General features: G+C 47.2%; 1 protein-coding gene across 4 annotated transcripts in view; it reads left to right on the top strand.

Annotated features, from left to right (window-relative positions):
* MSANTD3 (Myb/SANT DNA binding domain containing 3) overlaps positions 1-26,954 on the top strand; it is a 1,043,106-nt gene that overhangs the window by 916,292 nt on the left and 99,860 nt on the right. For 3 of the 4 annotated variants that reach the window (XM_073630737.1, XM_073630739.1, XM_073630738.1), the window contains exon 4: positions 21,088-21,216. The exons of the other annotated variant lie outside the window; for it this stretch is intronic. In XM_073630737.1, the coding sequence (XP_073486838.1) occupies positions 21,088-21,216 (129 nt within the window). The remainder of the gene's footprint in view (positions 1-21,087; positions 21,217-26,954) is intronic. 4 annotated transcript variants of the gene reach the window in all.

Genomic DNA, 26,954 nt, shown 5'->3' with positions numbered 1-26,954 from the left:
AGAACACAGTGAAGTTTGGCCCTAATAACAGCTCTTCTTCTGCTGGAGGCTCACCAGGTTGTTCTTCCTCAGCAGAAAAGTCTATCAAATCCCCTGTCTCTGTGACTGGTGTCTGGGGATAACGGTTCACCATCTCCTCTCCGTGGAACCCAGAAGATGCTATCAGTGCTGGGCAGAGGTTAGCAGAGCTCTGCCCTGTTGTCAGCACTTCAGGTTTGGGGACGGCAATCTTCACTGCCGATTCTCTGGCATTCTGCTGGACAGGCACATTCCTCCATCCAAGATCATCCAATGCAGAAACAGGTTCATCAAGGTCAGTCAGCACTTGCTGCATCCGCCATAAGACCTCTGCCTCCATAGCTGCGGGGGCAGGTTGGCAAAGTACACCGTTACTCTGCCACATTGTCAACTCTTCAGCCAGGATTTCAGAGTTGTCAACTGGTATTTCATGATAGTCCCAGGCAAAGGGAGCACCACCCTGCTGCTGAGCAGAGTCTAACAGCTGTTTGTAGGCGATCTCCAACTCCCATTCCTGAACGGCCAGAAACTCCAAATCTTCCAGTGCCCAGCGCACTTCTGAGACATTCAGTCTCCGCTCTCTGTGCTCCATTATTTCCTCCAAACGCCACTCCCGATCACTTCCAAAGTCAGGGTCCCTGGACAGCCTCCAGTATAACAATCCCAGGCCATCGTAGTCAAAGCCTTCCGTGGGGCTGTCATCCGCCTTCCACGGGCACACTTGGGTTACATACCACTGGAGGGCTCTGTAGCTCTCGTCCAACCGCATTTCTGCTCGGATCAGCCTGCTTAACTCGGCTGTCCACTCCTGGTTCGGCTGTTCCCCCAAAAACAGCATTCGCACTTCATACTGCGACCAGTACCTCACATGGATGGAAGGGAGAACTTTTCCCTGGTGTCGCTGCTCATGGGTTAGCGCTTCCTTCCAGAGTTCACAGCGGATAGAATCAAACCATCCTAGCAGGACCTGCTCTGATACTGGTCCTCTGTGCTGTATCTTCTTCTCTCGCAACCTCCTTCTGAATTCCTCATCCATGGTGGCTGGTATCTCTCCTCTCCTGCTATCCTGCTACCTTGGATCCAGGTGATGGTTTGGATGTGTTCACGGCAAGGAAGCATGATCCCACCATTCCCTCCACGGCTCTCAAGTAAGTCTTTCAGCGTGGCTCTCCTGCAGGCTGGTTTGGAGTGTCCCAGTAACTGGAGAGCAAATCCCACGGCTGCCAACCAATGTAACGAGCCCCTTGCTCGCTCAATTCCACTCTCCCGACACTCCTCTGCTGCTATAGAATCAGATTGCAGATCGCACCATCTGATTGCTCGGTCCTCCAATGCTCTGGGATTAAAATTACAGCTATGTGCCGTTCTAACCCAGTTGTGATAGCTCAGAACAAACACCAGGCAGGCTGTATGTAAGTTCAACCAGGAATCTATCTTTATTGACAAAATACAGGCTTTTATACACTCAAAGTGGAGGTGCAGACCTCCTGCTCATATTACTCTAACATTACCTAACCTAATTAACCTAATTAACATGAGCTAATTAACTAATCCCTTTAGACAGCCTAGATGACTCAGACATGACCGTTAGGCCAGACTGGCCGTCTTGTAGCTCAGAAAATCCAATCAACATTATCACAATCAACATAGACTCTTCTTCACACCATAGCAGAGTTAATTAACACAAATAACAATGGGGATCTAATGACTCTTAGATCCCATAGTAGACTTATTTACAATACACATTTTAGCAGACAATAGACAGACAGGTGTTGGAATTTACATCAGCATCTCCTAACAATATCTGTCCCAGCATTATGACTCAGCCACTATTCCAATATGGCAAATCCAGGGTCCCCAGACATACAGCTCACAAAGAGCACCATTCCCCCAAATGCAAGGGCCCCCGATTGATCAGCAAGAGGCTAGCATACAGTCCCCTCCAAAAGTCTCTTTCCCGGCTAGGTCTGTCACAGGTGGGAAACTTCAATTAAAAATATTGTACTGGAGGATAGTGGAAGTGTTAGCAGCCCCATTCAGATCTATGTGAAATAGTACTTCAAAAATGCCCCAAAACAAGGGGATATCTGCTTCCCCTCTTAACTATTATTTATATAGCAGTTTATGTCCCACTCGATGTTGAGACCCCAGGGGCTGTAGCACTGCATGTCAAATATCCATTGAGTTTCTCTACGTGAGATATGGCATTTTAAATTATTTCCCCTCCAATGAGGGGTATATTTCTCGATGACTTTTAGGAGGGACGGATCTCGATTATGAACTTGGCGAAAATGCCACAAAACACTATGTCCAATAAATCCTCTCCTGATGTTGGACAAGTGTTCATCTATTCTAATTCTAAGGGCATGGGTGGTCCTACCGATGTACTGGAACCCACATGGACAACTAAGGAGGTATATTACCCCTATAGTTCCACATGTGATGAATTCCTTAATATGGTAGGTCTTAGAAGTAACAAATGATGTAAAAGTAAAACTTTTCAAAAGGAAATCCTTTATAAAACATTAATTAAGGGGTTGAGGGGCGAAATCACACCTAATACCCACCTGTGTGAGTTACATCATCCTCCTCCTCCTGCCACAACTCCAACACCACAGACAGCCTGGAAGGAAGAGTGGAAGGAAGACAAGAACGTGATGGCCTGGGTTTAGTCTGGTCTGACAAAAGATGCAGGCTCTTGTATGACCACAGCCTGGGGACATGTATGTCATCTGCTGCTGTTCATGATCTCTTGGACTTCTTGACCAGATTGTACTCCCTTATATATGGACTCCTCAGGCCACCAATTTTGCCTGAAAATAATTAATGTGTGCCCTGGGGTCCAAAGGCTTCGCCAATTTCTGCAGTTTCTCCAGCGTTGCCTTCCCTCTTTCTTTGGTTATGACCCCTTAATAAATTTTTTTTTTTTTAATAATACTCGCCTATGTGTGTTTTCCTTCAAAAAGGACAGTTTGTTTGTGAGGAGGCAGGTACATTTCAAAAATACAATGTCACATTAACAAGAGACACCAACACCAAACAATCTCCTTGAGATTAAATAATACAAGATAATAATGGTGTTGTGGTAACTTGACACACAAAACACACCCAAAACTATTCTGGAGTTAAAAAAAAATTAACCAAAAAATAACAGGAGATCAAGGATTTAAAAAACTAAAAAAAAAAATACAAAATCTAAAAACATAAAAACAAAATTGTTGTTTGACTAATCAAAATATTATATTCATGAAATCACGATAAATAATAAAGAAAGAAGTTTGTGAGAACTCTGTGTGAATATGAGCAGCAAAACAACATTCTTCTAGCATTATAAAGAAGAAGAGAGTGCGCTGCATTAAACAATTTAAAACATTGCAGTGCTATATCCATTACGAACGCTAATTTTACCAGACCGAGCAGTTCCGTCTCGGAATTTATTCTGAGCATGTGTGGCACTTTGTGCGTCGGAATTGTCCACACACGGTCGGAATTTTCGCAAACGGATTTTGTTGTTGGAAAATTTTTTTAGCCTGCTCTCAAACTTTGTGTGTCGGAAATTCCGATGGAAAAAGTCCGATGGAGCCCACACACAGTCGGAATTTCCGACAACAAGCTCCGATCGCACATTTTTGGTCGGAAAATCCGACCGTATGTACAGGGCATTACAGAGGCCTCCCGGAAGGGGGCGGCCTCTGGACGCCCGTCCAGGATGAAGCTTGCTGAAAGAACCACCGGAGAAGATCTGGAGCATGGATATGCGACTCGGGTTCCCAGGGATTCTCTTCAGGGCCGTAACCCCTCCACCGTATCAGAAATTGGTGTCTGCTGCTCCTTCTATGGTAGTCCAGGATGACCTCCACCCCATACTTCTAAATCCCTTTAATCATAGAGTGAGGCAGAGGACGGGCCCCACGTTTCCCAAAGGGGTTCGGGCACCATTCTTCAGGAGGGAGGCATGGAAGACAGGGTGGATCCGGAAAGTTGAGGGCAGTTTGAGTTTGTAGACAACAGGGTTGAATCGGGACAGGATAGGAAAGGGCCCAATGAAATTAGGCCCAATTTCTTGGAGGGACAGGCCAACTTCAAATCCCTGGTAAACAGCCAAACCTTGTCTTCCGGTTGAAGATCCAGGCACCCCTGCCGCCTTTGATCATAGATGGTCTTGTAATCCAGCTGTGCCTTTGCCATGGTATCCTTTAGGAGCTCTAAGTTGTGTAGAATACTCCACTCTGTTCCAGACAGCTGGGACTGAAGCGTATGCGGGTAGGACAGGGGAAAAAGAAGGGTGGTACCCCAGGTTGGAGTAGAACGGTGATTGCTTAGTGGTAGAATGTATTGCGTTGTTGTATGCAAATTCTGCGCAAGGAAGTAGGGACGCCCAACTGTCTTGGACAAAGGTGGAGAAACAACAAAGGTACTGTTCAAGAGTTTGGTTCGTGCGTTGTGTTTGTCCATTGGTCTGAGGGTGGTAAGCCGAAGAGTAGTGGTTCTCGATGTCTAGAGCAAGACAGAGCTCCTTCCAGAATTTAGAGGTGAATTGGACCCCACGATCAGATATAATATTGCTGGGGACCCCATGGAGGCGTATGATCTCCTTGATAAAAGCCTGAGCTATTTCTGGGGCAAAAGGAGTGTCAATTATAGGAATAAAATGAGCCATTTTTGTAAGGCTGTCCACAACAACAAATATGGATGTAAACCCATCAGAGGGTGGTAGCTTCACTATGTAATCCATGCTGATCTGTTCCCAGGGTCTGGATGGAATAGGCAGGCGGCGTAGGAGACCCCATGATTTATTCTTTTCCGTTTTGCTGTGATTGCATACCTTGAGGGTAGGCCAACAAAAGGTTCGCAAAAGCAAATCGGTGGTTTTTGGTTACCTCGAAATGCCCTGTTAACTTGTTGCCATGGCAGAGTTTGAGCACAGGAACTCTCAGATGAAGGGGCACAAACAGCATGGTCATGGAAAAAAAGTCCATCCTTTTCTTGGAGATGTTCTCCTGAGGGCAGTTGGTCTATAGAGGTGGCCAGTTTAATCCTGGACAAGAGGTCATCCGGAAGTAGGAAGAAATTATAGGCGGGGAGTATCGCGTCCATCAGTGGCGAGTTATCTGATGTGGGATAAATGCAGGATAGAGCATCAGGTTTACAATTCTTGGATCCCGGACGGTACGTGATATGCATTTGAAATCGAATGAAGAAGAGAGCCCATCTGGCTTGTCTAGGTCTGAGACATTTAGCTGTACGGAAGTATTCCAAATTCCTATGATCAGTGTAGATAAGTATAGGGCGCGAGGCTCCTTCCAATAGATATCGCCATTCTTCCAGGGCCAGTTTAATAACAAGGAGTTCCCGGTCCCCTACATCATAGTTCCTTTTGGATGGGGACAATTCCCTGGAAAAGAAGGCAACAGGATGCAACATGGCTGTGGTTTCGTGGCGCTGAGAAAGGACTGCAATCTCTGAAGCATCGACATCTAACATGTAAGGCAGGGCTGGGTCGTGATGATGAAGGACCGGGGCAGAGGTGAATTGCTTCTTGAGTTTGTCGAAAGCCGTTTGTGCTGAGGGGGACAACAAAAAACAGCTGTTTTGCTATGTGAGTTGTGTGATAGGTGAAATTATTGACGAGAAGCCTTTGATGAATCTTCTATAAAAATTGGCGAATCCCACAAACCTCTGGACGCTCTTACGGTCCGAGGGTACTGGCCATTCAAGAACTGCAGTTACCTTCTGGGGGTCCAGGGATATGCCAGAAGTCGAAATAATGAGGCCAAGTAATTGTATGGGTATCTTTCTCAAACTCACATTTTTCAAGCTTGGCATAGAATTTATGGGCTTGGAGGCGAAAAAGGAATTTTCACATGTGGATGTGATGTGCCTCGAGGGAAGGTGAAAAAACAAAGATGTCATCTAAGTACACTATCTAGAAGAGGTCAAGAACATCTTGAAAGATGTCGTTCACCAAGTGTTGGAAAGTTGCTGGGGAGTTACACCGCCCAAATGGCATGATCAGATACTCAAAATGGCCAAACCTACTACGAAAGGCCGTTTTCCATTCATCGCCCTCTATTATCCGCAATAAATTGTAGGCCCCCCGTAGGTCCAATTTTGAGAAGAACTTGGTGGTGTGGAACCTCTGAACGAACTCAGGGACTAGAGGCAACGGGTATCGATTCTTGATTGTGATACTATTTAATTCTCTGTAGTCGATACATGGTTTTAAAGAATGGTCCTTGTTTTCCACAAAGAAGAGTCATCAATGTATTTTCGGAGGACTTCTAATTCAGGCTCAGAGAGTGGGAAGATTCTCCCAAATGGTATTGCAGAACCAGGAAGAAGCTCAATGGGGCAATCATACGGCTGTTGAGGCGGTAGGGATTCAGCCCCCTTCTTGTCGAAGACGTCCATGGAGTCTCTGTAAACCTGGGAGAGAAGAGTGTTGTCATCTGTGGAAAGGTGTTGAACCGTCAAACAGGCTCCTTGTGGGAAACAGTCGTGTAAGCAATAGGGTGAGCAGAAAGACACAACTTCAACGGATCAATCAATCTGTGGCTGGTGCTGTCGAAGCCACTGTAACCCCAAAATAACCGGAACAATAGGGGAAGAAATCATGTCCAGCCGAAGATATTCCCGATGGTCTGCTCTGGTGGTGGCCAATATGAGGGTGGTCTCATGGGTTATTGGACCCGGGGTTGGTGTGGAGCCATCTGCCAGATGAACGGTAAATGGCTGGGGCTTCTTGCATAGTTGGATTCCATACTTTTTGGAGAAGTGGATGTCAATAAAGCAGCTGCAAGCCCCAGAGTCAATAATGGCTTCTACTCGGATTATCCTTCCCGGTATCTGCAAAGAGAGGCAGAGAGTGAGATGCGAGGATTTAACAACATACAGCAAAACAGTTCAATCCACTTACTCGGCCTAATGGGACATCCCTGAAGAAAATGACCCACTCCACCACAATACAGGCATAGATTGTTCAGGGGACGGCATTGTCACTCTTCGGGTGTGAAGAGTGCATGAACTAAGCCGAGTTGCATCAGTTCTGCGTCATGAATTGCGGTTGATGCATGGGTCTCAGGGGTTCTCAGGTGTGGAGGCAGGGGTACTCTTGGGAGCATCCATGTGGGACGGGCTATACCGGATCGTTCCCTGCGATGTTCTCTGAGTCTGCGATCAAGCTGGATAGCCAATTGAATTGTAGGTTCCAATGTATCAGGGAGCCCCACTCTTGCTAATTCGTCTTTGAGGGGTTCGGACAGGCCCAAGCAAAACTGATAGCGCAAGGCAGCGTTGTTCCATGCAGTGTCTGCAGCCCACTTGCAGAATTCCATTACGTAGTCCTCAACAGGGCGTTTCCCCTGTTGTAGAGAGGTGTCAGAATTCCACTTACCAGACCGGTGAGTCCGCTTGGGCAGAGGGTGGTCTCCCTTACGTTTACGACTCACGGCCCCTGATAGAGTAGACAGGAGGCCTGGGAGTGCGGAATGGTATGAGAGCCTGGTGATGAGGATCCAGATGCTGGAGGGAAGATAATCTTCAAGCAGCAGGTAAGTAGGCTGGAACACCGGCAAACAGATGCTGAGCAGGAGCAGAGCAGGCAGGTCAGGGCACAGGAAGGGTTCGGCAACAGGTGGGCAGCAAGGTACAACTGGAACAGGCAGAAGTGGAGTCAAACAGGCCAAGGTCAGGTGCAGGCAGAAGTCAGGGGTATCCGAGAGGCAAGCCAGGTCGTCAGGTCATCAGGAACACAGGAACTCAGGTATAAGCAACGGGAACAAGGGCACAGGGAGCTGATGATCAGGCAGCACCAAGCAGAGTGCATAGCAGACCTAAATAGGCCAAACACCGCGCACGTGTGCACGCCAACGTGCACAGGCGCACGCATAAGCGCGCACACACTCACACGTGCCCGAACGCCAGTGCGCACACCAGCGGCCACAGGATCATGCATACCAGCGCTCACAGGGGCACGCCAGCACTGTGACCAACAAGGTAACCTCTCTGACAGTGCCCCCTCCTTAAGGGCAGACTCCTGATGCCCAGTTGGGCCAATCTGGAGGCATGGGAGTTCTTAAATACCTGTAAAAGTTCCTGAGCATGCAAATTGCTCTCTGGCTCCCAGGAGTTGTCCTCAGGACCATACCCCTTCCATTTGATGAGGTACTGGATTTCGTTGCCCCTTTTTCTGAAATCCAGAATTGCTTCAACTTCAAATTCCTCTTCGTCGTTAACTATGGTAGGTTTGAGTGGGCCGGTAGTGCAGCCAGCAAAGGGATTAGGAGTAGCAGGCTTTTAGTAGGGTCACATGAAAGACCGGGTGTACCTTTAGAGAGTCAGGCAAATCAAGTTCGTAGGTGACATCATTTATCTTCCTCTTCACCGAGAAAGGACCCATAAATTTAGGGCCCAATTTCCTAGGGACAGGCCATTTTTAAGTTAACTGTGGACAACCACACTTGGTTGCCGGGTTCCAGGATAAGTTCTCCACACCTATTTTTATCAAACATCTTCTTGTTGTACTCCTGAGACTTGGCCATAGTTTCTTGTAGAAGTTTGTTATTGGTGGAGAAAAAAATCCATGGTTTCAGAGACTGCAGGAACAGTACATTCAGGTATTGAACTGGGCAGGAAAGATGGATGGAAACCGTAATTAGCAAAGAATGGTGCTTGATTGATGGCAGAATGCAGGGAGTTATTGTAGGAGAATTCTGCAATGGGTAATAAAGAGACCCAGTCATCCTGAGAGAAGACGGAGAAGCAGCGGAGGTATTGCTCCAGAGTCTGATTGGTTCTCTCAGTTTGCCCATTCATCTGGGGATGATAGGCCAAAGAGAATGCCAACTCTATTTAGAGGGAGCCACAGAGGGCCTTCCAGAACCTCAAGGTAAATTGGATACCTCGATCGAACACAATACTTGATGGGACCCCATGTAGCCTTACAACTTCTTTAACAAAGATCTTTGCTGTCTCCATGGCCGAGGGTGTGCCCCTCATGGGAAGGAAGTGTGCCATCTTGGACTACCTGTCCACCACAACGAAGATGGTAGAAAATCCTTCAGACGGAGGGAGTTCCACGATGAAGTCCATCAATATCATTTTCCACGGTCTTCCTGGAACGGGTAAGGGTTTTAATAGGCCCCAAGCTTTTGTCCGGCTATTTTTACTTTGAGCACAAGTGTTGCACGAGTCCACATAATCCTTACAATCATTGAGCAGTTGGGGCCACCAGAAAGTACGCTGTACCAGTTCAGCCGTCTTCAGGACACCGAAATGTCCGGCCAACTTATGGTCGTGGCAGAGCTCCATTACGGCTACCCTTAAGGCCTCAGGGACCACGATCTTGTCTTTATGCCAAAACAGGCCCTCTCTTATATTGGTTCCGACGGACGGGGACATTCCCACAGAGGCCTGTCTTATCCGAGAGATAAGATCCCCTTGGAGGAGCAAGAAGTTCCCAGAAGGAAGGAGGCAAGGTTTTCTCTGAATCATGAAACATGCAGGAGAGCGCATCTGGCTTGATGTTCTTTGAACCGGGTCTGTAAGTGATATAAAATTGGAATCTGGAGAAAAAAAGTGCCCATCTGGCCTGCCGTGGTCTTAGTCTTTTGGCTGTTCTCAAATACTCCAGATTCTTGTGGTCGGTGTAGACCAAGATGGGATGTGCAGAACCCTCCAGTAGGTAACGCCACTCCTCCAGAGCCGCCTTTATGGCAAGAATTTCCCGATCCTCCACGTCGTAATTTCTTTCTGACATTGAGAGTTTGCGTGAGAAGAACGCTACTGGGTAGAGAAGGGCTTTGGCGCCCTGCCGCTGAGAGAGCACTGCTCCTACTGCAATTTCCAAAGCGTTGACTTCCAAAAAGAATGGTAGAGCAGGGTTAGGGTGTTTCAGAATGGTAGCTGAAATGAACAGTTCCTTAAGTTTTTCAAAGGCCGACTGGGCCTTAGGGGTCCAAGAGAATCGAGTTCCTTGCCTGGCGAACTCGGTAATGGGAGCAATTATCGCAGAAAAGCCTCTGATGAACTTCCGGTAGAAGTTAGAGAAACCAATAAAGCACTGCACAACTTTCTTATCCACGGGTGCAGGCCAGTCCAGGATGGCAGATACCTTTTGGGGATCAATCTTGATGCCCTCGACCAAGTCCAAGAATTAGATGCACTGGAGTTCAAACTCGCATTTTTCGGGTTTTGCATAAAGCCCGTGTTGCCTGAGCAAAGTTAGAAATTCCGGATGTGTCTGCGGTAATCGGCTAGTGAAGAAGAAAAGATTAGGATATCGTCAAGGTACACTATTACATACAAATCCAAGTAGTCACGGAAAATGTCATTGACAAAATGTTGGAATGTTGCAGGGGGCGTTGCATAAACCGAAAGGCATGACAAGGTACTCAAAGTGCCCAAATCAAGTACGGAAGGCCGTCTTTCATTCGTCCCCTTCTCGGATACGGATAAAGTTGTAAGCTCCATGGAGATCTAGCTTTGTGAAAATGACTGCGGCTCCTAGCCTTTGGAAAAGTTCAGGTACAAGAGGCAAATGCAAACGATTTTTAATAGTTATCTTGTTCAACTCCCGATAGTCGATGCAGGGATGTAGACAATGGTCTTTCGTTTCAACAAAGAAAATGCCAGCACCGGCTGGGGAGGTGGAAGGACGGATGAACCCCTTTTTCAGATTTTCATCTATGTAGCCCTTTAGTGTGTCTAACTCCTTGCTCAGTTGGTGGGAAGATTCTTCCAAAAGGAACTTCAGTACCAGGTAACAGTTCTATTGGGCAGTCATAAGCCTGTGAGGGGGAAGAGTTTCTGCTCTTTTCTTACTGAACACGTATAAAAAGTCCCAATAGGGTTCGGGAATGGACTGACGTAGCTCCGGATCTGAGTCAAAGCAAAGGAGTTGGGAAGTTTTATCAGACAACCTGCACAGACAGTGCTGCTGGCAATACTCCAAAAATAATTTAACTTTCCCTGTAGCCCAGTTAATGCTGGGATTATGGGCTTGCAGCCAGGGCATTCCTGGGATGATGGGGAAGAGAGGAGAAGAGATGGCATCCAGACGTATAAGTTCCTGATGATGGGTGCCCACTGCCCATGGTGGCCAACAAAGGGGCGGTCTCCTGTGTGACCGGAACTAAGGGTGGAGCCATCTGCAAGGTGTACAGCAAGCCCATGGGCCTTGGGTTGAAGTGGGATGCAGTGGTTGGAAGCGAAGGTCAGGTCGACCAAGCAGCTGCATGCTCCAGAATCAATGATGACTGACACTGGAATATTCCCTCCTGGAAGCTGTAATGTGATGGAAAGAGTGAGATGAGTATCAGATTTAGGCAAAACAGGTGCACACATTGAGGAGGGAGGAAGGCACTTACATGTCTTGTTGGAGCAGGCCCTCACATAATGTCCGGGTTCTCCACAATATAGACAATATAGAGTGGGCAGTGGCGGCTGGTGAAGTTTTAGGATGGGGGGCGCCAGACCCCGCCCTTCCTTTTTAACCCCTCTCACTTGGTGAAAATGGGCGTGGTTTCAGCCAAATAGTGGGCGTGGCTCTAAGGTGGTGTGGTTAGCGTCTGAGATGAATGAGGGATGGAGGGAGAGTGAGAGAGGGATGGAGGGACAGCAGGCCCAGATCCTACACAACAATAAAAATATGTGTATTCTAGAAAGTTTAACAATCAGCAGATAAAGATACTCTAAACACCTGGTGTTAGCACTTCAATCATATCGGCACCATGGTTGTTATGGTGTCAGGATGATTAAAGCACATTATTTCTATTATTACATTGTAATATAAAATGTAATCATTCAACTCACCATAATGCAGAATCAGTGGGAGCCCTGAGCATGTCACCTGCCACGTCGCCTGCCACCAGATGCCATCAGGCGTCCCCAACAGAGTCCGTCCTTACATCAGGTGCCCCCAGCGGAGTCCCTCCTTACATGCAGCCTTTGTCACATCAAATGCAGCCTTTGTCACATTAAATGCAGCCTCTGTCCCACCAAATGCAGCCTCTTTCCCACCAAATGCAGCCTCTGTTCCCCCAAATGCAGCCTCTGTCCCCCCCAAATGTAGCCTCTGTCCCCCCCCCAAATGCAGCCTCTGTCCCTCCCAAATGCAGCCTCTGTCCCACCAAATGCAGCCTCTGTCCCCCCAAATGCAGTCTCTGTCCCCCAAATGCAGCCTCTGCCCCCCCTAATGCAGCCTCTGTTCCCCCCCAATGCAGCCTCTGTCCCCCCCAAATGCAGCCTCTGTTCCCCCAAATGCAGCCTCTGTTCCCCAAAATGCAGCCTCTGTCCCCGCAAATGCAGCCTCTGTCCCCCCCAAATGCAGCCTCTGTTCCCCCAAATGCAGCATGCCTGTGTCCCATTAAATGCAGCCTCTGTCACTTCAAACCCCCCCGTCCCCTTCTCCGCACATCGGTACTTACCTTGCTGTTGTCTCCTCTTGCGGTGTCTCCTTTCACTGGCAGCGGCGATGGAGCGGCATATTTCCTGTTTCCTCTCTCGGGCGCAATGGGAGAAAGAAACAGGAAGTGACATCTAATTCAGGTCAGATGTCAATCAAATCTGAAGTGCCAAGTAGCTTCCGCCCGGCGCCTGTAGTATATATTACTATGGCCAGGCGGAAGCCACTCGGTGCTTTAGAAAACACCACAAGGCGGGCTAAACGCCCGCAAATGCATTGCCACGTCTGCAATCTTGTGATTGCATAGACGTGGCACTTCCCATAAGTGTCCAGCGTCCGAACACAGTGCACTTAAGGACCTTTTTTTCATTTTTTTTTAAAGGGCCAGTATTAAAAAAGAAAATTTGTTTTAACTTTTTTTTTGTGGCTACCTGGAGGGGGGGCGGCACCCATGTGCCCCCTATTGATGGGCCGCCACTGGTTGTGGGTACGTCTACGCTGCTTTTCCTCAGGAGTAAGCGTAAGAGTAATCCAAGCTGCATGGGTTCGGGACCTTCTAGGACTGGAGCGGTAGAGGTGGATGGAAACTGACCAACAGAGCTAGGAGCCTTAGGAAGCATCCAGGTGGAGCGGAAAAGGCTGGTAGACCTCTCAGACCGACGCTCCCTCAATTTGGATGGAGAGGTTGATGAGTTCATCCAAGGACTGAGGTATTCCAACTCGTGCCAACTTGTCCTTAAGTGGGTCAGCTCCATCCGGAACTGGTGACACAGGGCAGCATCATTCCAGTCCGTGTCAGAACTCCAGCGTCTGAACTCTACCGCATAGTCTTCAGCCGCTTTGCAACCTTGTTGAAGAGAGTGCAGTGCGGCTTCGGCAGTCGCAGTCAGTTGGGGGTCCTCGTATTGTGGATTGGGACATAGCCAAAAAGAAGGCGTCAAGGCTATCCAGGGACCCAGATTTTTGCTCCAGAAGGCGATGGGCCCAGGTTTGAGGCTTGCCGGTCAACAGGGAGATAACAAAGCCCACCTTAGTTGCTTCCAAGGAGAAGGTGCGAGGTTGCAGAGCAAAGTAGAGCTCGCAGGCGTTACGGAAAGCACGGTACTTGCTGCTTTCTCTGGCAAACCTTTCAAGTGTGGGTACTCTGGGCTCTGGAGGAAGCATCACTACAGAGGGTGCAGGTGAAAATCCGGTAGAAGTTGCTCCCTGGGGATTGGAAGGAGAGGATAGGGCCTGAACTTGTTCCTCCAGTATTAAATAGCCTTCCTGAAGGCTCTTTACTGCTTGAGTGAGACCCACCAGATGTCTACACAGTTCATCCATGGGGGAGGCGGGTGGTCTCCCTTACGTGTCCGACTCCCGCCTCCTGATAGAGCAGACAGGAGGCATGAGAGTGCGGAATGGTATGAGAGCCTGGTGATGAGGATCCAGATGCTGGAGGGAAGATAATCTTTAAGCAGCAGGTAAGTAGGCTGGAACACCAGCAAACAGATGCTGAGCGGGAGCAGAGCAGGCAGGTCAGGGCACAGGCAGGGTTCGGCAACAGGCGGGCAGAAAGGTACAACTGGAACAGGCAGAAGCGGAGTCAAACAGGCCGAGGTCAGGTGCAGACAGAAGTCAGGGGTATCCAAGAGGCAAGTTGGGTCATCAGGAGATCAGGAACACAGGAACACAGGTATAAGCAACGGGAACAAGGGCACAGGGTGCTGATAATCAGGCAGTACCGAGCAGAGTGCATAGCAGACCTAAATAGGCTGGTTGGTGCCAAACTCCGCGCACGAGCTCACGCCAATGTGCACAGGTGCACGCATAAGCGTGCACACACCCGCACGCGCCCGAACGCCAGTGCACACACCAGCGCCAACAGGATCATGCACACCAGCACTCACAGGAACGTGCGCACCAGCGTGCACCAGAGCGGCCAGCACCGCAACCAACAAGGTAACCTCTCTGACGACAAGAGGTCATCACTGTTTCAGCTGTGGTGGATCATCATAGAGCATTGTCATGGCACCGAAGAAAGAAGACAGTGAGTGCAGTATAGGACTCTCCCTTTCCAATAGCTGATGAGCCCATGCCTGAGGTTCTTCTGTAAGTAAGGCTACTACAAACCAGACCTTTGTATCCTCTGAAGAGAAGGTCCTAGGCTGCAAGGTAAAGTATAGCTGACAGGCATTCCTGAAAGCCCGGGAACTTGTGACGAACCCCTGAAAAGCGTTCCGGCATAGGAACCCGTGGTTCAGGAGCTGGAGTAGAGATGGGCTGCTCCAAAGCCATAACAGGTAGTTCCGCAGGGCTCAGAACTGAGGTGTTGGCCATTGCAGTCAGCCAACCTGCCAGTTGAAAGTACCCCTCTTGTATGGACGTCAGGGCCTGAAACACAGAGGCCACTTGTTGGCACAGGGCCTCAAAGGCGGAAGCACTCCCCTCAGTCTCAGACATGGCTGGATTAGGGCCACGTACCTGAGGTGAGACTGAAGTAGTGGGGAGGCCTCCCTTGCTCCTCGGGTCTTTGAAGCTCCTGGAGATGGAGACAGAGACTTGGTGGACACCGAGTGGCACGGGTGCCAGGGGTGCAGAGCACTGTGCAAGCCTTAGTCCAAGATCCGAGCCGAGGTCAAGCCCAGTTTGGCAACGAAGTATAAAAGGGTTAATCAGAAGAAGGATGGTCGAGATCCAAGCTGGGGTCGGTTCCAATCTGGAAGCTGAGTACAAAAGGAGCAAAGAATTAGAATGGTCAAGGTACAAATCCGAGGTCAATGGCAAGTAGCAAACAAGAGTAGCCAAATAGGTTTCCAGGTCACAACAAGTTCAGACAGATCACACACTAGCACAGGAACAAAGGGGGGACTGAAGATAATCCAGCAATTTGGCAGTGTCTGGGCTGGGCCTATATAGGGAAGTTTGAGGTCACTTCCTGTGCGCCTCCTGGGCATTTTCCCACCTTTTTCCATCAGGTTGAGGTCACTTCCTGTGCGCCTCCTTGGCATTTTTCTGCCTTTTTTGCATCAGGTTGAGGTCACTTCCTGTGCGACCTCCTGGGCACTCTCCTGCCTTTTTCCATCAGGTCTTCTGCGCAGGTTAGCGCACTGAGGCGTCTTTGACACGTGCTCAGTTGGCACGGATTTCCTCTTGCGGCAATGCGCCATTGGTGCATGCGTAGTAAGCCCTGGACTCTTACAATGGGACTGCAAGGGTTTTCAACCACTTTAAGGATCCTCTGGACTGAGGTATAGACCTTGACTTGAAGAAGGTTGTAAGGCACTGTTCGGAGAAAAGCTTGAAAAGGCCACTTCTTTTGTAATAGGGGGAAAATCAGGTCTACTATCTCAAGACAAGAGAATCAGGTGGACCAGATTATTCTCATCGAGATTTCAGCAGTTCAGAGGCAAGGGCTGACAAAGCAAAGACTCCAGGAAAAGCACACAATCCACACAAGCCCACAAGCAAAAGGCTCTTCCTAGTCCGCAAGACCCCACTAAGTCCTTTTAACAAAAGGCCACTCCAGGTTATCTCAGTCAAAGCCAGACTGAAGAATTTCATTTCACTGAAATTTGTGTAGGTAGGGATCCCTGGGTAGTCTCCACAGTCCAAATCGGACACTGTGACTTTCTCAAACCATCCACCTTGAAATTTCTCCTCAGAAAGCAGGGGTTCTTCTAATCTCTGGCATATAAATACCCAATGAACCCTGGGTCACACTCTTCCATTGCTCCCAAGAATCAGCTAAGGCTTATAAACATTCTATCATTCCTCACCTGTTAACATCTTTGATTCCTCTATTTTGGAAAAAACAGCAAATTCCCCTGTTAAAACTATGGCTCCAGACCATAGATCATACTTTCACAATGGAGGATCTTACCTTTGAAATCCGAAACGCTCAATCCTCTTTCAGTAAAATATGGGCATGCTGGTTAACTTTCAAGTCCACCACCTGCTATGCGGATATTATGTCTTCTGAATAGAGTTTATATTGCTGCACTTAATAATATGCAGTTTCGGGCAATATACGTCTGCAGGTATGTACACGAATATTATAATTGACCTGATATCATAGCGCTTTATCACATATCACATGTGGTTATCACCTTCAGTCACATGGGATCTTGCGTTATGGATATTGCATATATGTAAGTATGTACGCTACCACTCTTAACGATCTGTTGCCATAATGCATTTATTACTTAGTCACGTGGGATCATGATAAACGGCACGACACTCCCCCCCCCCCCTTTTCTCTATTTCTTTCCTTTCTTGAGATGTCTTGTAAGAAATTACTATACAACTGACAATGTTACTATGGTCGTTGTGTACTATGTCACAGAATGTGTAACGTTTGTTTAGTTACATCATCTCAATAAACACTTATTAAAAAAAGAAAAAGGAAGCAGAGGTTTTTCACCAGTTCCTACATTCTCTGCAGGCCCAGCAGGCTGTAATTCCAGTTCCTCCTTCAGAAAGGTATACAGGTTTCTACTCCACCCTTTTTGTAGTGTCCAAAAGAAATGGCAGTTGGATAATGGTACAGTAACCTGAAGAAGCTAAACCATTACAATCACCTTGAAAGCTTCAAAATTGGGTCACTGCAGACCGTTATCCACGTTGTACAACCTGTGGACTGGATGCTGTCCATGGACGGACCTTCAAGATCCTTATTTACATATTCCCATTCTGCCTTCCTTCCAGAAATATCTGAATTCGCAATAGATCAAATTCAACTGCAATTCCAGAGTCTGCCCTTCGGTCTCTGTATCTCCTGATGAGTCTTCACAAAGTTTCTAATTACATTCCTGGCCTTGCTAAGTGAAAAGGGCACAGAGTGTATTACTATCTAGACAAGACCAGTCCAACTAATAGGTCACAGAAAAATTGTACTGTCAACATTGTAGGAGTTTGGTTAGTGAACCAGGAGAAAAAGTCAGCTTGCCTCGACACAACTAATTATTTATATGGAGCAGGAATGGTCTCTCTGCCACCTCAGAAAGTGTCAACCATTGTCTGGAAGATTAAAAAGGTGAGAGCACAGTCCAACCTGACGGCATCAAATTGCTTGAGCCTAATAGGAATCATGTCAGCATGCATTCTAATGGTGCCATGGGCACACTGGCACCCCAGGCACTTTCAGCTTGGATTCCTAAAGCAGTAGAACAAACAATTTCTGTTTCAGAACATACGTCTGACAAATCCGATTCTCAGGAGCCTTTGTTGGTGGACAATGGCGGCAGTACTGTCAATGCTGCAACTGTCTCTTGGACAATATTTACCACAGACGCCAATGCAATCTATCAGATCTGAGGGTAGTCTACATATCATGTAGTTTGACCTTAGAAGCCGATCGCCTGTCCCGGAAATTCCAGGACAGCAACGAATGGTCGCTGCACCCCAGGATTTTCAATTGGACTGTGAATCTCTAGGGTCTCTCCAAGATGGATCTTTTCGCCTCAGCAGACATTTTAAATTATCTCTGGCCCATCTTCAGTTGGAAGCAGTAGATGCTCTCTCAAGTCCATGGATGTGCAAACTGGCTTATGCCTTTCATCCCTGGCCTCCTATCGCGAGATTCCTCTCAAGAATTATGACTGAAACGATAATAGTAGTTGCAGTCCTGCCGTATTTGCAGAGACGCTCATGGTTTCCTCTAGCAATGTATCTAAATGTCTGCCCCCCAGCCAGAGTTCCACTCATACCACGTCTTCTGTCCCAAGGTGAACTCACCCATATGACCCTCACAGGCTTAATCTTCACAAATGTTCACCTTGGGAAAGAAGACAGGATATAAATGGAACTCTGACTGGGGTGCTCTTGAGAGGCAGAGGCTCCAGTCCTTAGGATGTTCATCTAATTTTAGCTCAACTCTTTTTAAGGCCCGGAAATCCTCAACAAATAATGTGTATACTAAAGTATGGGACAAGTTCAAAGCATTTGCTACTGGCAAGAACTTCGATCCTAACCTGGCCTCCTCTTCTCATCTGCTAGATTTCCTTCAGGCATGCTTGGACCTGGGCCTAAGTTCCCTAAAGGTTCAGGTTGCACAATTTCAGCTACAACAAACAAAAGATGGCCCCAAGATCCCCTTGTGATTCAATTCTTCAAAGCCATGAAGTAGATACTGTAAAACAAGTCTTTCCAACCTGGGATCTTTCTATTGTTATGGAGGCCTAATCAAATCAGCCTTTTGCCCCTTCTGAGTCTGCTTCTCCATGGAATGGCTTTCCTGATAGAAGTTGCATCAGGCAGAAGGGTGTCAGAATTGCAAGCCTTAGAAACAGGAGTTCTCTTTTTACTCGTATAGGGTGGAACTGCGTACATTTTGGGGGTTTGCCCCTCTCTTTTTCCAGTCTTGCAGAACCTTGGGCACTTCCAATCCTGATTTGGGCTCTCTCCATGAACTAGACATTACCAGTGTTCCAAGGTGCTATCTTCAAGTCACCATTCAGAGACTCAGCCAATCTATTTATTGTCCCATGGGGAAAAAAAACAGGGGTAAAGAAGCCTCTTCAAGAAAGACTGCATCATGGATTGTCAAGATGATCCAAAAGGCATACAGGGCCAGGGATTGGACCCCCCCCTTCTTCAATTAGAGCACATTCTATCAGAACGGTTTCCGCTTCAGCAAACATTCAGAGCAAACATCTCTATTGAAACCATCTGCAGAGCAGCAATATGGACGTCCATGCACAAGTTTATGAGAAACTACAGGGTGGAGCCCTCACTTCAGTAGAGTTCAGGGGAAAAAAAATCAAATCAGCTCTTGCTCTCTTCAATTTAGTCTTTTTCAATAAACCTTTTCTAAGCATGATCCCACCCATGTTAGCTAGTTAATTATCCCAGGTATGCTTCCATGGAAGCACTAGAAAAACAGAAAATTGTATCATACTTACTGTAATTTTCCTTTTCTGGTGCCTATCCATGGCAGCATGCATTCTCACCCTCAGTAATCTATATTACAGAGAACGCTTGGGGAATCTTTAACCTTTCTTTTTATACTATTCACTGGTCCAGAAGGAGGAGCTCAAGGCAGAGCTTATCATAGGTATGCTGACATGTGACCCCAGGAAAGGAAAATTATGGTAAATATGATACAGTTCTCAGGTGTGCCTCTTTTGCATCGTTGAAAATTCCCTTTAATTTATGCCCCAAGGATCCAACAGTAAATTAGAGAAAATATAGGCAATTCCCCACTCAGATTGTCACAAGAACAAGTAACTGCATCCTCACCTCTTTCTGGTGACACCATTAAAATTTTGGATTTCTTCTTCCTGTCTCAGTGACAATGGCCACCAGTATAAATAAAGGGGTGAATATCTCCAATGGGGATACTCTATCTAAAGCAAAACAATAGCATTTTAAGGGATTAGACACCTTTTATTTGGACCTGTACACATATTTAAGAAATGTAATAAAATGCCAAAAATAATTACTATTCCTGAAAAAAAAATCTATTCTAGGCTTCCTCAAGTAATATATACATTCATGCAGCGCTAAAACAATGAGAACAAATAACATCACTCCATGAAGACAGTGTCCTTTCAGATAATCCCAATGCAGGGAGAGTAAAAATCTAAATACTGTGCAAGGAGAATCCCAAAGCCTTCCACTGTACATAGGGTGGTCCACCCAGCACCTGTGCTGAATAAGCCAAACTGCTTACCAGACAGTGTTGACCCTCAAATTATAGAGCGGTGAACTGTACCTTTAAGATAATAACATCCAAGGTTCCCCAAACTCTTTGGTCACTCTTCATAAAGGCATCTTCACCCAATAATAAAGGATATACTCCTTGCTGCCTGCAAGCAGTAATTCCGGTACTGACTCCACCTCCTGAAGTTTCTCCTATTTGCACCTTTGTAGTTCGGAAGGTAGTCTCTCTGAAATCTGTGACGCAGCAGTGCCTCTGGGTAAGGCTCACTCCCTGACCCTAGAAGTCCTTCAACCTCTCTATATAGCGTGCAAAGTTTTATTCCCTGACTGTGGACGTTGCCGTTTTTCCTTGATCAATTCTTTAATTCATTAGACCAGGCAACCTTCTTATGCTCATGTGCCCACTGTTGGCATTTTTGGCTGTGGACATGGATCAACATGGGCACCCTGACCAGTCTGTGGCTACGTAGCCCCATACGCAGCAAACTGCGATGCACTGTGTTTTCAGCCTTCGCTCCCCAAGTGCATCAATGAGCCCTAGCCACCCAGGACCCTGTTGCCGGTTCACCGGTTTTCCAAGGAAGGACCACTTTTGGTAGGCCTTGACCACTGCAGACTTGGAACAATCCCAATAGAGCTGCAGTTGTGGAGATTGATCTGACCCAGTCACCTAGCCATTACAATTTGGCCATTGTCAAAGTCACCCAGATCTTTATGAGTGCCCATATTTTATGCTTTTGATACATCAACTTCATATACAACATATTTTATTTGCTGCCTAATATGTCTCACCCACTTTCAGATGCTTTTGTAATGAAAAAATCTTTGTTTATTTCAGTGTTCATAATGTTATGTCTGATCAGTATATAAAATAAGCTGTGTAACCATCCTAAGAAGTTCAATTAAAAGTCAGCTGTGTGTGCATTTATGAGCATATGGTTTGTATCTTTACACTTTAGTGCTGAAATGGTTGTGCATTCTTTAATGTGCATTAACATATCAACATTCCATTGTGTTCTCAATAGTGTTTCACAAAGGAGACCTTGAAATTCTCATTGATGAACAAGGCAAAATCCAAACCGAACCAATAAGAAACATGCCTGTTACACAATCTGTTTGTGCAGAGGGATCATCTCCCAGCAGTGTTAAAAAAGGTATTTAGATGATTTTTACATGAAAGAAAATTGCTGTGTTAAAGTCAGGTTAAACTATGACTATACAAATGTACTTTGGACATTATAACATGTTCCTATATTTATACCAATTGTTTAACCTTTTAAAACTTTCACTGCCAGCAGCAGAACTACTTCCAGCTGGCAAATCAGTAAGTTGTATATCAATGGGATTCCCCCTTCTTCTATAAGCTCATGGTCACTTCAATGACCATGAGCTTTTAGCAGAATTGTTCCACGGGCTCTGCTGAATAAAAGAATAGTTATGATCAGTGGCTCACAGGCCGCTGATTGCAGCTATTCACAATGTGACACCGCCCCCTTACATTGTACCGATCCTCCTGTGGCTCCTCCTGCAGCATTGCCAGCTTCTCTTCCTCTCTGGACCTTCCAACCTGTGCTCTCCTCTCCACCACAACAGATATATGAGATGAGAAAAACAAGGAGTAATATTGCTTAGTTTATTTAAAACACGGGTAAATAAAAATGCCTGCTTACATTGTTTTGTAACTGTGTCCCGGCACTAGGAAAAAGCACGTGACATGCTTCCTGATGATGTAGCACTACGAAACCTACGTCGAGGCGCCTTCCGGTCACGTCACTTCCGGATCCCAGCTTCTGGTTTTACTTCCAGCGGCGGTGGAACGCACGCCGATTCCCAGCAGGGCAGAGTGCGGCTTCCATTCGGCCAACACGCGCTATCTCCTAGTGCTGGGACACAGGCACAAAACAATGTAAGCAGGCATTTTTATTTACTCATGTTTTAAATAAACTAAGCAATATTAAGCTATTGGTTTCTCCTTGTTTTTCTCATCTCATATATCTGCTGTGGTGGAGCGGAGAGTGTCACAGACCTAGCCAGAACAGAAGCTGTTGGAGAGGACTGTATGCAAGCCTGTTGCCCACCGATTATGGGCCCTGGATTTTCAAGGGAACAATACTCTTTGTGAGGTGAATGAGAAATCCAGTCTGAACTGTATTAATCGGACTCAGTCGTGTATATATTGTATGGGGACTCCTTACTGTAGATTTGTGTCCCTGAAGAGGGAGGGGGGATTCCTCCAGCAGCCCCCTGCTGATAAGACTGATTCATTCTGTTGGGACACATCCTGTGAGGAGATGCTGGTGTTATCAACCTGTGTTTATGTTAATTGAGAGAGCTGATCACATTAGCCACCAGCCCTGGCTAGGAGACGAATGGTCTAGGCTGAGGAGGGGGGAGATTGTTGTTTGTATTGTTAATTGTAATTAGCTCCAGCTATTGTGTTTATATTAATGTGTGAAGCTCGGTGCCCACAAGACTGTCATCTGGTCTGGGTACATTTTGTAGTAAATTAGCTCATGTTAATTAGGTTAGCTTTGAGTCATCCCTGCTGTATAAAGGTCTGTGAGATCTCAAAATAAAAGTAGTTCTGATGTACTCCAAGACTGGTGTTGTCTAGTTCTTGGGGTTCCTATAGCCAGATCCATTGGACTCGTGTTCCAGAACTTAGGAAGCGGTATATGACAGAAGCACTCAAGCGGAGTGTGGGGCGTTCCGTGACATTGGTGGCAAGCAGCGGGAAAGCTTCCTGAAGTCTGAAGCCTGGGACATCCAAACCTCCAACTGGATCCAAGATCAGCATAGCAGACTTCAGTCACCCCAGCGGAGATATGGACCTGGCATCAGAATTCCCGGGGCTGCTGCAGATCATCCTTTCAACGTACACCAGGACTGTGTCTGAGGATGAATACCTGGAGCTCAGGCAGCTGATTCGGGTGGAGCTCTGGATTGCAACCCTCCGTCTCGCTGGTATAAAACAGGGCAAGTGCTTTCCCACCCAAGAGCAACGGGCCAGTGACCAACGGGCATTGCGGATGGCATTCCTGGGAGAGCAGCCCCAGGAGCAATGGGTGACTGAGTTGGACAGGTTGGTCCAGCAGGAGATAGAGCTGGACAATCGTTATCGGGCTCTGCAATGGCACGCAGAGGAGGGATATTTAGGGGAGACAACAGAATGCTCTCCGGAGGGATATGACTTTGGCGGCCCTGGATTGCTGTGGGAGAACCTTACAGATCTTTTTATGTTTGGCGATGAGGGGGAACCTGACCTTGAGGACATGAGAGACTATAGAGAGTCTATGCTCGGTCTTGCAGGGGTCTCAGAGCTCAAACCTGATCTGGACCATTTGCTAAGGAAGGAACAGCATCTGGAAAGGGCATACAGGAAACTGCTAGAACAAGTTCAGCAGCATGCCAGAGAATCGGCAGTGGAAAATCCGGAGATTGCCGTCCCCAAACCTGAAGTGCTGACAACAGGGCAGAGCTCTGCTAACCTCTGTCCAGAAATGATAACATCTTCTGGGTTCCATGGACAGGAGATGGTGAACCTCTATTCCCAGACATCAGTTGCAGAGACATGGGATTTGATAGACTTTTCTGCTGAGGAAGAACAACCTGATGAGCCTCCAGCAGAAGAGCTGCTATCAGGGCCAAAGTTCACTGTGTTCTGCCCAGCACCAACAGTGGCTTCGGCCTTCCTGAGAGAAGAGGTAGTCGGCCTTTCTCCCACAACACTGACAGGGACATGTGATTTTCTGCCAGCAGCATCTATGGAGTTAAAACAAACTTCTCCAGCTGAAGATCTGGTAACTGAACAGAGGGTCCAAGACCTCTGTCCCACACTTTTACCACTTCCAGAGATTGGGGATTTAATAGACATTTCTGTAGAGGAGGAACCACCTAGCAAACCCCCAGCAGAAGTGCTGGCAACCGGACAGAGGGTCCAAGACCTCTGCCCCACACCTGCAGCAATTGTGGAGGCTCAGGGTGAGAAGATGGCAATCACTTCCCAGCAGCAGATACAGGGGGAGAAGGGAGAGGAGGTGTGTGTTGTCCCTCCCCAACAGTTGGCCAGGGTGGAGGAAGTGGGCTTTCCTCCCCAGCAAAGATCCGTGTACCTGGGAGACAGTACCATCGACATGTCGTCCCAGCAGCCAGATGAGGGAATGGAAAAGGAAGCAGCCGGCTCACCTCCCCAATGGCAGCTACACAGTTTGGGAGTGGAGGAAGCCAGCCTCCTGCCCCAACAGTTAGCCGGAGCAGAGGATGCGGAGTCCCCAGCAGAAGTGCTGGCAACAGGGCAGAGTGCTACCAACCTCTGCCCAGCACCAGCAACAACTACAGAGTTCCAGGGAGGCGGGGCAGTCGGCCTCCCTCTCCAACAGTTAGCCGGAACAGATGGTGTGGGGTTTCCAGCAGAAGGGCTGGCAACAGGGCCAAGGACTGCTGGACTCTGCCCTCAACTAACAGAGGATGGATTTCCTGTGAAGGTGGATGGGACTTCAGTCTCCACCTGTATACCCCAGGGATGGTGGGCAGTCGGCCCCGATCCCCAAAAGCATGACAGAGTGAGCCCAGACACCCTGTCCTCTCTCCAGCGGCAGAAAGGATTCCAGGGAGAAGAGCCAGTCCAGGCCTCTCCCCAGCGGCAGATATGTTCTCTGAGAGAGGTAGAGGTTGGCTGGGTGAATGATACTCTGTTTGGAATAATTTATTTGGGGTACGGTGTGGGTACAGGCAGTAGAGGACTGGAGCTGTTTACTAACTTCGGAGTCAACCCGTCTGGGGTCTCCTCCTGTGTTAGTCTCCTGCCGAAAGGGGAGAAATGTCACAGACCTAGCCAGAACAGAGGCTGTTGGAGAGGACTGTATGCAAGCCTGTTGCCCACCGATTATGGGCCCTGGATTTTCAAGGGAACAATACTCTTTGTGAGGTGAGTGAGAAATCCAGTCTGAACTGTATTAATCGGACTCAGTCGTGTATATATTGTATGGGGACTCCTTACTGTAGATTTGTGTCCCTGAAGAGGGAGGGGGGATTCCTCCAGCAGCCCCCTGCTGATAAGACTGATTCATTCTGTTGGGACACATCCTGTGAGGAGATGCTGGTGTTATCAACCTGTGTTTATGTTAATTGAGAGAGCTGATCACATTAGCCACCAGCCCTGGCTAGGAGACGAATGGTCTAGGCTGAGGAGGGGGGAGATTGTTGTTTGTATTGTTAATTGTAATTAGCTCCAGCTATTGTGTTTATATTAATGTGTGAAGCTCGGTGCCCACAAGACTGTCATCTGGTCTGGGTACATTTTGTAGTAAATTAGCTCATGTTAATTAGGTTAGCTTTGAGTCATCCCTGCTGTATAAAGGTCTGTGAGATCTCAAAATAAAAGTAGTTCTGATGTACTCCAAGACTGGTGTTGTCTAGTTCTTGGGGTTCCTATAGCCAGATCCATTGGACTCGTGTTCCAGAACTTAGGAAGCGGTATATGACAGAAGCACTCAAGCGGAGTGTGGGGCGTTCCGTGACAGAGAGCACAGGTTGGAAGGTCCAGGATTTCACACCAGGCTGCAAGATTGTAGCACAAGCGATTTCTGACCTTCTTTTTAGCTAAAGAGGTCGTGGCTGTCTGGTGAGTAGGTTATCTTATATGAGCACGTTGGGTGTCATTGGATGTCTATAAAGTGGTGGAGGATATCTATATCTATTGACTGAATTAACCACGTTTTATTTGGACAGTTCACTGAAGAATATGGACTATTCACACTTTTATTAATGACATAGATCCATCATATGTATTGTTGTGTGTGTGTATATATATATATATATATATATATATATATATATATATATATATATATATATATATATATATATATATATATACTGTATTTAATTTGCATTCTTCACAACGTATTTTATGTAGGTCTTAAATGAAGTATTATTCACAGCGCCCCCTACTAACACTACACATACAGTACTTGTTCACATTGTTGTCAATCCAACCCTGATAAAGGGGGCACTTCCAGATCCCCAAAACCTGTTGGTTACTTTTTGGATTGTACCTCTGACTTTTATAAGGATAAAGTTGTATCTGGCCCTCTTAGCAGAGGTGTGGCACTTCAATTTATATTTTGCTGCTCCCAATTTGACATTCATATGAGTGCGTGTCCCCGAACTTGCACTGCCTGTGTTTGGGGCCAAGCAGTCGCAATTGCATGGATGTCAGATTAGGAGCAGCGGCTGTGTCTATGCGGCTGCTGTGTTCCAATTGACATAAATAGGACTGCCTGCACAGTGATGCATGGAACATCTGTGCATCTCTGTGTGGATAAACACAGCCTCAACCGGGCACTCACTAGTTAAAAGTGGATCAAGGCATGTCATAAACCCATACAGACTTCCATAGGCTCACCGTGTGGCTTCAAAGCTCTGCAGGCTCTGCTGAATAATCACAAATTTATATGCTAGTCCATAGCCTCCCTGACAGTAATCCAGAGTGTGGCTCGGGGTTAAATTTCAGCACCATTAGCAGTAACCCCGAGCCACACTCGGGATTGCATTGCAGGATCCTGGTGCGTTATACTTACCTTGTCCCCAGGACCCTGCGATGTCCCCCCACGCTGTCTGCAGGCTCCGTCCTCCTCCAAAGCCTCTCTGTGCCAGGCTCCGTTCCCTGCAAGCGGTGCGACGCACGGGGGCGGAGCCTGGCGGCAAATTCAAAAGAATGTAAAAATCATAACATATACAATACTGTAATCTTACAGATTACAGTACTGTATGAAATCATTTCACATCCCTTTTGTCCCCAGTGCTTTGTCCAATGCCCTGCATGCAGTTTTATATTATATATACTGTTCTTTTTGCCTGGAAACTTGAGATTGTCCATAGCAACCAAAAA

Source organism: Aquarana catesbeiana, linkage group LG05 (genome assembly GCF_042186555.1).
Source record: "Aquarana catesbeiana isolate 2022-GZ linkage group LG05, ASM4218655v1, whole genome shotgun sequence".
Lineage (NCBI taxonomy): Eukaryota > Metazoa > Chordata > Amphibia > Anura > Ranidae > Aquarana > Aquarana catesbeiana.
Note: the sequence above shows the minus strand (reverse complement) of the source record. Positions and strands in the feature narration are given on the sequence as shown.